At 37.1% G+C, this 15,318-nt stretch overlaps 1 protein-coding gene across 1 annotated transcript; it reads left to right on the top strand.

Annotated features, from left to right (window-relative positions):
- Window positions 1-3,900: 3,900 nt before the first annotated feature.
- LOC121413795 lies at window positions 3,901-11,436 on the top strand. The gene is made up of 7 exons (XM_041606753.1): window positions 3,901-4,045; window positions 5,903-6,211; window positions 6,445-8,045; window positions 8,456-8,668; window positions 9,705-10,015; window positions 10,588-10,717; window positions 11,201-11,436. Exons 1-7 carry the CDS (start codon window positions 3,982-3,984, stop codon window positions 11,237-11,239), a joined length of 2,667 nt encoding a protein of 888 aa, XP_041462687.1. The 5' UTR covers window positions 3,901-3,981; the 3' UTR covers window positions 11,240-11,436.
- Window positions 11,437-15,318: the final 3,882 nt, after the last annotated feature.

The following is a 15,318-nucleotide window of genomic DNA, read 5'->3' as shown; positions in this document are numbered from 1 at the left end:
TAATAAAGAATATGCACGTAGATGGAGGAGAAAAATAGGTGAAGAAGGAAAGGCGGGGAGAAGATACTGAAGTTAAGGAGGGGAGAAATAAGAGAAAAGGTGAAAGGGAAAAGGCATACAAAAGAAAGAGGAAGGATGGAAGATGAATCACACAGATTGAAATATTGATAATTTAATGAGAAAAAAAAATGTTTATTCAGATACCCAACTTGTTCTCTACTTTAAATCATTATCCAGTTTCAGATCACAATATCAAAATTTTTCTGCTCGCGCTTTGTGCTCGCATTATTAAGGAAGGAAGACCCCATATTACTCATCATTTTGATGATTTACAAAACATGAACAGAGTGGCCCACTTTTAGGTCTAAATCTCGATTTTTTTTTCTGCTCGCGCTTCGCGCTCGCATCAATCGTTAAATTACATAGCTATCCTGTTCACGATTACAAAAACTGATTGAAATTTTCCATTCTTTAAAAAAATTCAAAAATGTTCAGCTCGCGCTTCGCGCTCGCAATTTTTGATTGTTGAATTATGTGACGCCTTCATGGCTAAGGGCAAGCAGTCCTTAACAGGTACCAGTTTAAAACGTATAATTTTTTTTGCCGCGATTTGCGCTCTTATTATTAATACTCATATTTTTGAGGATTTACAAATCATGAATAGAGTGTCTCGTTCAGTAAATATTATAGGACTAAATCTAGAAATTTTCCGCTCGCGCTTCGCGCTTGCTTTAATTGTTTACTCATATACCTATTCTGCTTGAGTTAAAAAGTGCTTAGAATTTCCTTTCTTTGGGTGAAAATTTCAAAAAGATTCAGCTCGCGCTTCGCGCTCGCATTATTTGATTTTTTTTAAATGCTATTTTAACAGGTATCTTTTTCATCAGTTCGTTTCCCCTTGCGCTTTGCGTTCGTAGTGATTATTAAGTTGCATACATGTCTTTTTCAGGATAACAAACATTGTCCAGAATCAGTTCAAATTTTAGGAAAAAATACATAAAATTTCCCCCAAAATTAGCTCGCGCTTCGCGCTCGCATCATATAAATGAGGATTATGATATTATGTATTAATTTATAAGAAAACTATAAGAATAAAGCCAAGAAGTGACTAATGAGGACTACCCCTTCAAAGAAACAAACAAAAATTATCTTCGAGCTGCCGATCGGCCGGGGAAAATATGGTTGAAACAAATTTCCGCCCCACCCTCCCCCTATTGGCGAAGGCTGGAACCGCCCCTGTGTCCCCCTACCTTTTGGTATTTATGTATTCATGGATTTTTTTCGAGAACACATTAAAAAGTGGTCTTTATTTTTTGTATGTGATTATAAGATAATTTAAGTTAGCCTGGCCGGGAGGGAGTGGGCGCCATTTTTCGAAAAGTACACATGAGCGCCAATCATCAGGTCAAATTTGCTCCCCCTCCCTCCCCTTGAAATCCTGGATCCGCGCCTGGGTTCTATAACAATAAGCCAATTAGGGGCAATCACCCCCTGACAACTACTTCAAGGAAAATATTAACCCCATATTTTTTACCGCCGGGGACTGTTACCCCCTCCCCCGGAAATTTACTCTCCAGACAATTACCCCAGATTATGAAAATAATAATTGTGAAAATGCCTTAACGTGACGACATGGTGTGGTACTTTATCTTACCATGTCTTAATTAATCATTGGCGGCCGAAGGCAAAATATTTAAGGGGATCCACCTGAAATTTTGGGATGGACACAGGTAAAAAATTGACAAGCAAATCAACCAAAATTTTAGGAGGGACCACCAAAACATTTTGACAAGGAAAAAAAAGAAGGTTATCAACCAAAATTATGGGGGGGGCAAAAATATCTTAATGTGGTCTACCTCAATTTAGGGGGGGGGTAGAAAAGAAATTGACACCAAAAAAGGTTCTCAACTTAAAATTTAGGGGGGGGCAGTCCTCCCACCTCATATTTAGGGGGAAAGCCCCCCCCCCGCTTCCGCCGCCTAAGTAATTAATAAGCTTATTATTTCGACATAGCGATGTATTATATCTCGTCAAGTCGATATGTCCACATGGCGAGATATGAAGTGTACAAGTCCCGGCAAGAATCCCGACATATCGCCATGTTGACATGTAATATAGTTAAGTCGACTTGGCAAGATACAATATCTCGCCATGCTGACATATAACTTTTTATAAGTGGACTGACTTGGCAGGATAACGTATCTCGCCATGCGGACATACATGTAATAAGCTTATTTAGTCGACATGGCGAGATAAAGTATCTCGCCATGTCGTCAAGTCGATGGCATTTTAGAGGCTCCATATGGCGTCTAGAGGGCATATTTCCGGGGGGGGGGGTATACAGTCCCCGACGATAAAAAATATGGAGATAATATTTTCCTTGAAGTAGATGTCAGGGGGCGATTGTCCTGTGGGTCATCGTTATAGAACCCCATGGACTCGTATCAATGACCTTTTGACCTCTTGATGACATGGATTTCACTATATTGTCCTGATCATAATTTTACACACACCGCGGACTATCGGACCCGCGGTCTATCGGGCCCGCGGTCTATCGGACCCGCGGTCTATCGGACCCGCGGTCTAACGGACCCGCGGTCTATCGGACCCGCGGTCTAACGGACCCGCGGTCTATCGGGCTGTAACCGAAAAACCACCCCCCCAAAAAAAGCCAAATTGTAGCGGCCAATCGAGAAAAATGTTGATCAAAATATTTTTTGCCCCCCCCCCCTATTGGCGAAAGCTGGATCCGCCCCTGACGAGGGTCCAGGGCCTCCACCCCAGACCGGTGGCGGCACTAAGTGGGGAGGCATGGGACATGATTGTGATCGAGTTGGCCCCACCCCCGAAATTGTGAAGAAAAAAATGTATAGTAAATATTGTCATAAGCATCCTACATCCTACTAAAGCTGAAAAAGTGCTAAAAAACAGCTTTTTCATTCTTTAAAATTTTCTCATCCATTCACTGTTAGCTCCAAACAATTTTTTTTTATCTTTCAGGTCATTATATAAAATTCAAAATGTCGCTCGCGCTACCTGCTCGCAGCAACTGTTCACTGAGAAAAGTAAATTATCTGTACACTTGGGGCTTGAATATCCAATGTGCTTCTCGCGATTAGAGTTGTCATTATTCGTTTTATAAATTAAATTTTAAAAAATCAGCTCGCGCGCATCAGTTGTTTATGAATTAGGTAGCCATCCATTCATTCTGTTCATGATTACAAAAAGCGCTTAATTAGAACGTCCAGTCATAATCTCAGCTCGCTCTTCGTCGCTCACATTCATTTTGTGAGATATCATCTTCATCTGTTCATGACCCAATGCAAACAGCTTGTCCTCAACAGGTCCCTTTTCTTGTTAGGGTCTACATAAAAAAAAACCAGCTCGCGCTTCTTGCGCGATTTTGAGAAATAGGCAAAATATTTGTGTATCCCCCCAATAAAAAGGTTCTTTTGCCTCCCTCGAGTTAAAAATCCTGGTGCCGCCATTAGCCCGGACCCGATCCGCGCATAGCACTTGCCCCAAAAAGTTCTACGACCGAGAAAAAAAAAAGAAAAGATGACAGAAAAGGAAAGGAAAGATGTAAGTTATGATGCTATTTTTTGAACAACGTGTCATAATCAATTTCAAATGTAGATTCTCATGAAAAGGTTTTTTTCTCGCTCGCTTCGCTCCCTCGGGACTCATGCACATGAAGTAACATTTTGCTGCGCGCGTCATGGTTTTGCACCCTTTTGTTTGTACTTATCACGCATTGAGCTTCGCCCTAATGCTCGGGCCACAATCATAAAAAAAATCCTGTTCATACCATGATATGACCGCCGAAATAAAAAAGCTCTTGCCCCGCCCCCCCCCCTCCCTGGCCACCGACCCCTGTTACGCCCTGACATGCGCCTGTCCAGGAATGCATTGAGCGAATTGACGTATTTGTGCCCCACACTGGCCTTTTGCTTGCAGACAAAATATCAGCAGCTGTAGTTCATGATATACCAACCTGGGCTCATTCCACTGGTGCTTGCATACAAAGGAATCATCATCAAAATCGGTGAGTAATAATATTTATAGGCAGTTTCGTAAAATTTGTTTTATTGTGATTATCATTACCGACCATCGACACGATTTACGATAACCTTATCATGCTTATAGTGTTTGCCTATATATTTACATATTGTAAAGGGTAAAATCAATACTCACATGAGATTTACACATAAAGTGGTAGCTAGGCCTACTGTTTTTCCGGGCTGTTTTTATCAGAAATGTCCTTTATTTATTGAAAGGACTTCAGGTGAAAAATAAATCTCACCAGGGATAGATAATTTCTTTGAAAGACAATTTTGAACTGTCCAGTAATATAAGCCTATGCAATGTGACTCGTGGCTATATATATGACGGTAAACGGATTAAATATCCAATAATATCCGTGCAATGTCTGGCGAATATCGATATTCATATCGTATTTAGGCCTACTTCACATCCACTCTGCAGGCTGTTGAAAGGCAAGACAATGTGGAAGGAAAAATTAAAGAGAAAAGGTAAAGGGAAAAATTAATATTTTAGAATAAAAATCAAATAGGCCTACATTAATCTAGACCTATAACCTAGAATGATGGGTAAGTTCCATATTTTGTTCCAGAGACGATTGCCCCGATTGAATATTTTCACGATGAGTCAGACATGAACTCTAACCTCCAAAAGTAAATTAACCGTTTACATTCTTGACTCTAGTCTGTAAGCCCCCTTAGATAAATATGAAGACCGGAGTAAAATAATGTCACAGAAAAAAAAATGTCGGAAAGGAAGCTGGGTAAGCGTGTTCAATATCCTCTTTCCCAAATCATTTGTTTTATTTACTATGTAAACCACTTTGATATATAATAACTTAATTGATAATGATACTGAAACTAGAATAAAACACCGGAAATTGTGTGCATATTTATTTAAATACATGTATACAGCATTTGATATTTATTTTATCCACTGATCATGCTGATAGGCCTACATTAAGTATTAAGAATAACAAAGAGTGAGTGGGGGGCTTGCGAATTAACTCATGCTTGATTTAACCCTTCAACTGTGTCAAATTTTTATTTGTATATAGGTTAGGAGAAAGGCAGCTTCTTATTATCAAAGCATAATGAAAATTCATATGCATTATGAAAAATCACGGCATGTGGTTGACTTTGGAAACGAGTATACGTCACTATTTCGTGTGCAAATAGGTTGCATTGTAAGATAGGAGCAAAGTTCAATAGGCTGCATATTTTTGATACCCTAAACCAATCGGCGCCAGGTACAAGAGGTGGCACCGGAGATGGCAGAGGGGAAAAATGGCAGATGTAATAATGGCAGAGGTAAAAAAAAAAAGTAGAGGAGATAATGACAAGAGGTAAAACCGCTAATCCTAACTCTATCCCTCCAACCCCATTACCCTAACCCTCACCCTAAACATTACCCTAAGATTAACCATAACCATAACCCGAACCTTAACCCCAGCCCAATCCCTAACTTCTAACCGTAAATATTCCAAAGGAGGCGATGTTGGTATGTATGTTCATAAATTTTTCGCCTTTTCAGAATGCAAAACATAACCCTTATTAAAACCGAGTGCGATTCTTTATTTATTGAACTCGAACAATTATAATAATACAAAATAAAAAAATAAAAATATAATCATGAGAACCTTAGATCTAGCTCCTTCACTTGACAAAAACTATTTTCTTGTAGAGCTTGGCAACCTCCAGATCCAACTATCCGGGGAGAACAAAAGCAGTTGCAAGTAATATTTGATTGGTTTTAACATGTTTAAGGTATTATCAATATGGAAATTATCCATTCAATTTTCCATGAATTTTATGTAAATAGGAGCTTATAAACAACATTTTTTCTCGTTCTTTATCGTCAGTTATGACGAAAAGCTCCCTCCAACTGGGTGATGACTTCCTAGCTAGCCTAGCAAGTGACATCGAGACAGAAGAAGATGCTGAGATACTTGGGCGAAAACTTGGTTTCAAACAAGCCGAAATCAATCGTTTTATGGCCACCAACCGGAAAGGTTATCAGGTGACTTGTGCAGGAACAAGGTCTATGCTATTTGCTTGGCGTCAAAAGGTGTCACCCTCAGACCAACCAGATACACTGAGGAAGTGTCTCTGCGACGCCGAATTGGTTGCATTGGCTGACGAATACCTTGGGGAGATAAAGCATACAACAGGTTAGACTCTTGAAATTTCCCATGATTTGCCGAATGTGGAAGAGGGGTCGGGGCTTATTTTTATTGATTATTTTAAAAACAATAGTTTTTTTTCTGTCCAATTATTTGTTTTGTTGGATGTTCCTGTGAATTCTCTTATTTTCGATTCATATTAATAAGCCAGATGGTATTCTTCACTAAATCATTTTTATGGCAAATTGTACTAACATTTTTTTCTTTTACCCTCACTTCAGACCCCAAGCCGATACCATCCCAACCAATGCTTTCCTTCAACTACCTCCGTAAAGTACTGAAAGACCAATACAAGACTGTCCTTTGTCAAATTCAACGTAGGCCTTGGGACCCAAATGACTTCGCAGATCTGAAACATTTATTTACGGATATCAATCTTGTTAAGTTTGACCGAAGTACGGGGCAGTTTCAGAAGACACCATTGAAAGGTTCGGTTAATGGCATCTTTGGAACTCAAATCGATGGCCAATTCCCTAAACGTATTATTTTAACGGCACCCGGTGGTCATGGTAAGACATGTGCAGTCGCAAAATTGGCATATGATTGGTTGCACCAAATCGATGGATCACCCATGAAAGGTTTGAAAGCACTCTTCGTTTTAAAATTCAGGGAGGTTGAGGAATCTATGTCTTTGGGTGAAACCATCATCTCACAGCTCTTAGGTGAAACTTTTGGTGTTACTTCGGAATTAATAGAAAACTTTCTTGAGATGCATCAAGAGTCATGCGCTCTCATATTTGATGGATATGATGAGTTCAAAGGAAGTGTCAAGTCGACAATCACGAGTCTGACGAAAGTTCTCAGGAACAATAGGCTGAAGAACTGCAGAGTTCTCGTTACCACTCGACCATACCTGGAGGGAGATTTTAGCCAAGGGGAACTGTCAAGGATATACACCAAGATGTCCATCGAAGGGTTTAGCTCAGATTCATCCGTACAGTTTATCAGACGGTATTTTCAAGCAAGATCAAGTTCCAACGGTGGTAGAGAACTCATCAAGTATATCGGCAATAATAAGTTTCTGGAAAGCTTGATCAAAGTCCCATTGTTCTGTACTATGGTGTGTCACTTATACGAAGTGGAAGCTTTATCTAACGCTCATTCACTGACAAGTCTGTTTGATAGCATAAACCAATTCTTGCTTCAACACGCATTAGCTAAAGAGGTTCCATCACTCTTACCAAGCGAGGCAAAACTTGAAGATATTCTATATGATTTGGGTAAATTTGCATTTGATGGACTTCGAAGTGATAGCAAGAAGCTTGTTTTTCAAGTAGAAGATTTCAAACATTATCCTGATGCTTACAAAATAGGCATTAAGCTAGGAATCCTTTCTGCTTCCAAAATTCCCATTAAACATCTGGTAAATCGCCAAACGTCAAAGACAACGGTTGAATTCTTTCACAAACTTCAGCAGGAATATTGTGCGAGTATTTACATGCGACGACTAGGCATCACCCGAGAGAGTCGTTACATCAAGTTCAGAAGCCCATCAAAACTTGACTCGTTGTTGGCCAAAGAAGTCAACACAGTAGCTAAAACCCTAGAACTGGAGAATGTACTTTGCTTCATTGCAGGTGCTAACAGACCAGCCTGTCTGTCCGTCTTTAGACACATTGCCAATCAGGTTAAGGACTTCGTTCTCTACTATAAATGCCGTTTGGTGTTGCGCTGTCTCTTGGAAGCAGATAGATCTTATGTAGATGACAGTGTGGCCAGCGCCTTGAGAAAGTGTTTCTGGGATGGCAAAGTTGATCTCTATCCTCTTACTGATATGATGATGACTGGTTTGGAAAGGCTACCACAGGTAGCCAATAGAGCGGTAATAAAGTTTAATTTACTCAAATTTACAAATCTTCATCTATATTGTAGAGATTATTATTTCGTAACTGTATAATTCTTGATTGAAAAAAAATGTGAAATTAAATAACTAAATATTGATTATTAATTATAACCAGGAAAAATGAACATAATAATTCTACCAAGGCGTCTTGCGACGAATAATTAAAACAAAAATTACACACAGGTCAGGCAAGGGATATAGGGATTGGATATAGATATGAAAAGCATGCCTTCCTATAGATTATACGAATTTGAATGATAAAGCATTTGAAATAAAAAGCTTATACTAATGATCACATTTATATTCTATTTTGCGAAACGACTGCATTACTTTCTATTTATGCAACTCGAGTTAACTTCTAGTTTCACCCCAATCTTTTCAAATTTCAGATCACATCCGTTGCTTTGTGCAGCACAAATCTTTCGGTCACCATGACAACCCGACTTTGGTCTTGTCTATCATCATTTGACAACCTCTGCAGCTTGTATTTGAACAGCTCCTCCATAAATGTAGAGAATGGTAAGCTTCTCCCACCCCTCCGATCCGTGCGTCGATTAGAGGCTTGGTCCCTTCAAGAGGAGACGTTCAATCATCTCACAAGGGTAAATAAAAAAAAAACGAATCGGCGCGGGGGTTTCGATACGATTTTTTAATCAATCTCTTTTGAGAGGACTCAATGTACCACAATTCACGACTCTATATGATAACGCATACAAAAACCCAGAACAAAACCTGCACAAAAAGTTTTTATTTCAGCATGCAATGCCTCTGTGCTTTTAACTACTATATTTCAAGACACATCATGGACCAGTTAGAGAAGAGCATTCAACGCTATTATTATTTTCTTTGCTCGAACGAGATCCGCCGCAACATATTTGACAATATAGCGACTACCAAGCCGTAGCTGATCATCTACAAAGGCACAGCTTTCCTGGTTTTGGTTTTGTTGGCTCATAGGTCCATGGTTGGCTGATGCCCTGTGCTGTCAGAAAATACTTTTCAATCAACATGCTTTAGATTTGAAGCAGCAAAGCTAAGAAGCAGACGATTTTGTGACATAAATTACGTTACTATTTGATCCGCACACACATATCCTCAATGACATTAAGAGATAAACGCTCTCTATACACGATATGAGTCATGTATCTCTGGAATATTAGGAGGAAAATTGGCTTATGAATAACAGACTATTAATCACAATATTGCCTCTTTCTTAAAATATGCATAAATTTTCCCAAATAAAACACATAGAACTAAAATTGCCAAATGCACTTCGATTTTCCAGGAGTTTTAAGTGATTCATCATCTTCTGCACATACAGTTTATGCAATATCAATGTATAATCATATAAACTGCTTCGACTCATGGCCTATTTGACGGCGTAACACGGTAAGCAGAAAATATTAAGAGAATGCTATCAGAGCACAATGACGTTCACATGGTAGTGAATTCGTTAACTATTCGATGAGTGTCCATTTCTAATAAGTCCATGCATATAGGAAACAGACAGAATAAATCTTGATTATGGATTCATTAAGAGTTAAAGGTAAAATAAAACAGGTCAACAATATTAATATGTTTTATCATCCCCACATTAAAAAAAATATCTAAAATTTATTTGTTTCCATAAATACCCAGGGCCTTCCAGCTGTGGAAGATGTCGAGATTTGGATTGGGAATGAGGACAACCTAGACCAGGCCTTAGACTGGATCACGCACAGTCTTATTGAGATGGGCCACACGCTTCGATGGATAGAGATCAATGGGCTACTCAACACCAATGGATCGACTGTGTCAAAGTCAACATGCGAGAAGTTTGGGAGTACAATCCAACAGAAAGCGACGCAGCTTGAGACCTTGTGTATGGTTGAGATCAAGATGGAATATGCCGAGAGCTTGATCGACATTGTAGAATTCTGCAAGGGCATTAAATCTTTCAAACGACTAAGGTTAATTTTATTTCTATTGAACTTTAACACTGATCTGGTACATAGTACTCACAAAGAGACGCAGAAACTTTCAACAAGTAATGGATAAAGCCCAAGGGTTCACTACAATCCAGCGTTTTATGTCACGTTTTATTTTTATTTTTTTTTCCATTTTAAGAAGGTGGTATAAATTGTCATCTAGGAACTGTATTGGTAAAGGCTCACCAAACACACGATGCATATAAATTCCAGTAAATATCATATTTCTGATATGATTTGAATATGATTGATATAATCTGAATGACTTTCTGGTAACTGAAATAATTATGTTTTCAGTGCCGGTTTCAGTGTCGTTTTTGTGAATTATCCTCAGCCTTGATCTCATTAAAAGGATTTATTAATTAATAAATCATAGAACTCCTCAAGTCAACCAATCACAAATCGGCTAACTTTCAAACAGACTAATCAGGATGTAATGTATTTAACTCCAATATTTGCTGAAATTTCTAACATATAAAATATTATATTTGGATTGTCTTTCATTACCATACAATTATTTTTACCTTCATAATTATGAACGTTTTGTTGTAAAGATTCGAGTGTGATATTCACATCAACAAGGAAACTGTCTACAAAATTTTAGATGGCATTGGAACGAGGGTAGAATCTCTTGGTGGACTTCAAAAAAAGAGGTGTAACTGCATGGGAGTTATCATGAAGCAAGTCAGTAGTTTTTATTCTTTTACAATTTTCCACTTAGGGTTGCTTTTTATTTTTCCTTTCTTTATTTTTGATACAATTGTTTACACCGATATACTTATTTTTGGAACAATGATTTTTCACAATGGTTTGAACACGGCAGTGTAGCTTGTAGCCTATATGCACTATATGGGGACATTTATATGAGTAAATGGAATCATGGCATTGAAGGATGTGGATAGATGCTCACTGACTTGAAGATTATAAATGAAATATTTTTAAAATATGAAAATGATCCTGCAAAGCATTGCTTGACCTTTTTGTGACTACAGTACATTTATTTTTTTTATATTCAGCCCCCCCCCCCACCCCGTGCTTCGCTTTTTAAATCAGTACACGATAATAGGCATATGGGAAGAAGACATTTTACAAGAGAATATGAGGTACACTGGAAGTGTTAACTAGATGTAACAAATGACTTCTCATTTCTCACCCCCCCCCCCGCAGCCTGGAGATTCCATACTTAACTGGAAAGTCCGAAGATGAAACGGTTTGTCTCCTATTCCTGAAAGGATTTCACCTCGTCCATGGATAAAGCAGGGTTTGCTAGATGATCGGATATAGCTATTCTTATCCAGAGACTTCAGAACACAAATAGATAGATGGTTGGTGCCGTAATAGAAGTGCCGCAGATTTAGTTCTGGTCATAGGCGGCGGAAGCGGGGGGACAGGTCCCCCCTAAATTTGAGGTGGGGGGACCCTAAATTTCTAGTTGATAACCTTTTTTTTTGCTTGTCAATTTTGTTTCCTGAGTCCCCCCCCCTAAATTCTGGTGGACCCACTTAAAATGTCTCTTGTCCCCCCTAAAATTTAGGTCGATGACCTTTTTTCTTTCTTTTTTTGGGGTTGTCAATTTTTTTTTACATGTGTCCATCACAAAATTTCAGGTAGACCCCCCCTAATTTTTTCTTGGCTTCCGCCGCCAATGGTTCTGGTTTGGATTGGTTTTTAGAGGACCAAAACCAAAGCAATGAATGCATGAGGATCTCATTTCATGCAGAAATCGACCACTGTACAAAGTAATTTTGACTGAATCTTAGGCGGTATAGAGGCTATTTGAAGTCTGTAATCTGAGATTTCAAGGATATTAGATACTTGAATGTTGCAAGTATGAAGGCATAGCTTTATAAGTGGATATGATTATATTGAAAGAGAGTTTTAATTGTGAGAAGTATAGATGGGGTATTATAGCTGTAAGGAAGCGTGGTCTATTAGGACAAGAAGTCACGTTAATTTTTATAATCGAGTCGGTAAGATTGTAAGATCCTAATCATGAATACGTTTTATGAAACAAGATTATATTTTAACATACCCATTATTTTCAATACTATAAAACAACTGTAAAAAATGTGTGTTTTTTATTGGTAATACTGTTCTCGAGTAGATTCCAGTTTTAGGTGCTTCTTTAATGCACTCATAAAATTTTGAATAGATTTAACTTTATTACGAAGAGCATTTCAAAATGCCATTGAAATAAAAAGTAGTCCCTATATATGACATTGGTGCCGGGTAAAAATGGCAGAGGTGATAATGGCAAAGGTAAAAATGGCAGAGGTAATAATGGCAGGGGTAAAAATGGCAGAGGTAATAATGGCAGAGGTAACAATGACAGAGGTAAAGATCATGACATGCTAGATCAGCAAGGATAAGATAGAGCCTTTCCAGTAAATATCAGTCATAAAAATTGACCTTGAATATACTCCTATCGACAAAATAAGTATTATGAACTGATTAGATATTATTTGGAATTTTGTTTTCCTTCAGGTCTATACTTAATCGTTGATAAAAACTATGATTAACCTCAACCATTGTCATGACAAAATAATTTTAATTACTGAGTGATGAAAGGATTTATCTTGCATTGGCCAGTTCGTAGAGTAGAACAGCACTTCATCACATATACGAATTGTAATGTTAACACCTATGTGCGCAGCAGGCTACCCTGAAATAGACGAGTTCGGGATTTCTTTGAACCATGCACTTACATAACTTGGATAACAGAAAAACAAAGCGTTCTGTAATAATTTTTCATTTTTCAATATCTTCATGGAACCGAATATATATTGATATTAAATGTAAATGATATAATAATAGCACCTATATATGTTCATTTTTTTAGGGTAATACCTCATTGCAGCTAGTCCAAATGGATATCAGGTTCCTTAACTAGTTTCTTGTGGTAACGGTTACCACATGAATTTTGAAATAATAATAATAATATGCAGTTTTTTATATAGCGCTTAATGTTTCTAAGCGCTGCATACTATGTGTAGCATACTATGTGTAGCGAATCAGGGATTTAATTCAAATTTATATATAGGTGTTTCTTAGGTACCATTCTATCAAATGTTTTGAAGGGGAAATTCACCCTGACAAATGGTTTACTTTGAAAATAGCAGAAAAAATGTATTGGTGAAGGTTTGCGGAAAACCCATCAAATATTAATAAAGTTATTAGAAGTTTGAGTTTTTGATCTGTGACGTCATATACTGGTATCTACCCCGTATTTTATGCACCAAAATGTCTACTTTTAAATTTTTTAATCAGTGGTTCATAATTGCTAATAAAAATCTTTCAGGCGCGGATGTAAAATTATTTGTATCATATACTTAAGGTACAATTAAACCAATTTCATTTTTTTTAAAGAAAATGACATTTCATTGATGTTTTCAATTACAATATTATATGCGGAAAACTGCTTGCAAATGACGTCCCCATTAACGTACAATTTCAGTAGATTTTTAATCTTTGATGGATTCCCTAAAACCCTCGCCAATATCATAGTAAACTTAATGTCAGTGTGAATTTCCCCTTCAATGAATTAAGTACAATATTTAGGATTGAAAGTGTTCTGAAAATTAGAAAATCAAATTGACATGAGAAGGTCGTGCATGTAAGTCAAGGAAAAAATAATAAACACTCTGCCAGTTTTACCTCTGCCATTTTTATCTCTGCCATTTTTATCTCTGCCATTTTTACCTCTGCCATTTTTACTTCTGCCATTTTTACCCCTGCCATTTTTACCCCTGCCATCTTTACCTCTGCCATTGTTACCTCTGCCATTTTACTTCTGCCATTTTTATCTCTGCCATTTTTACCCTTGCCATTTTTACCTTTGCCACTTTTACCTTTGCCATTTTTACACCGATTACACCTATTTCTTGCCCCATCTTTTAAAAATCTTGCAGGTACCATATCTAGACCAGTATACTTTTTTATATTTTCAAATTATTTAGTTCATCTAAAACAAGCTTTTCTGTAACGGGAAAAATTTCAACTATTTTCAACACCACTTTCACTAATATGCTCTACTACTCAATATAATGTGGTCTATCAGGGAGGAAGGGGTATGAGTCGTACGTATGGCTTATATTCTCATAAATTTGGGATATAGCAGACCTTTTCAAACTTCATCCATTCACTTCATTTCATTAATTTCACCTTCATATGTAAAAACAACAAAAATATATATTTACAATTTAATGTGAACAATAAAATTAGGAATTGATAATTAAGGTGTGCATGGATCCCTTAAGAAGTAAAGAGCTTTATCACCAGTGATCTAAAACAAGCATTATAATACAATGGAAAATAATTACATAAAACAGGAAATAAATGGTATGCACATCTTACGACAATAAACATATAACATTATAAGACAATAAAACAATAAAAAACAACAAAAAGTTAAACAAAAATATTAAAAAATCATTGATTTATTTTGAAATTACAAGGGGCACCTATATGGTAGTTTTCTTGTAAATCTATATGTTAAGCATTCTTTGAAATCTTGTGATAAGTTATTCCGTATCTTTGGACCATTGAATTGTAAGAATTGTTGAGATGTGGTTTAACGTGTTAAATGAACGATAATCTGTATTGGTGCGGGCTTGGATATGCATGATGAGAGTTATTTGTTTTTAAAGATATTATTACAAAATTCTGGAAATATATTCATTCTATATATAGTTGAACAAAAGAATAGCAACATTCATATCTATCAAATCATTTATCATTAAGATTTTTAGTTTTGAAAACGGTTCATTGGTATGATAATTGAATGGAGCATTATATTCTTTCCACTTTTTTTCTGAGCAATAACTAACTTAATCAAATGTGACTGAAATGTATTACCCATATGACATTAAAATACATAAGATGTGGCAAAACAAGACTATTATAAAGTTATCATAGCAGATTTTGGTATAATAAATTTCATTTTTTGTAATTTGTAAAATGCTGATCACTCTGTGGTGTCGGTATATAGCTAATCATCAGATAAACGCTATTTCTTCACAGATTATTTAGTTCAGGCGAGAGTTCCAGAGATGGACTGAAAATGCACTGAAAAGAAGAGAGAGGGGGTAATGGACAATAGAATAAAAAGATAAATTCAGTCAGATAATTGATTCAGGAGTAGAATAAAGTTTTGATAGGGATACTCCTATGGGCGTACTGCTGCATGGATCACGGTGAAATCTCTTTTCAACTTCAGGGCTTCCCTATAATGAAACCTTGATTTGGCAATTAAATTCGTTTTTTTACCCATCCGATCGATAGCAATG

The sequence above is a fragment of the Lytechinus variegatus genome, chromosome 1, assembly GCF_018143015.1.
Source record: "Lytechinus variegatus isolate NC3 chromosome 1, Lvar_3.0, whole genome shotgun sequence".
In the NCBI taxonomy this organism is placed as follows: domain Eukaryota; kingdom Metazoa; phylum Echinodermata; class Echinoidea; order Temnopleuroida; family Toxopneustidae; genus Lytechinus; species Lytechinus variegatus.
Note: the sequence above shows the minus strand (reverse complement) of the source record. Positions and strands in the feature narration are given on the sequence as shown.

What these genes read in the sequence shown, in the direction of transcription:
- LOC121413795 (XM_041606753.1), top strand. Translation starts at nt 3,982, where the DNA reads ATGATATACCAACCTGGGCTCATTCCACTGGTGCTTGCATACAAAGGA. An exon ending in GGAGATAAAGCATACAACAG is followed by an intron (nt 6,212 to 6,444) that starts GTTAGACTCTTG and finishes CCCTCACTTCAG; the next exon opens with ACCCCAAGCCGATACCATCC. An exon ending in CGTTCAATCATCTCACAAGG is followed by an intron (nt 8,669 to 9,704) that starts GTAAATAAAAAA and finishes ATAAATACCCAG; the next exon opens with GGCCTTCCAGCTGTGGAAGA.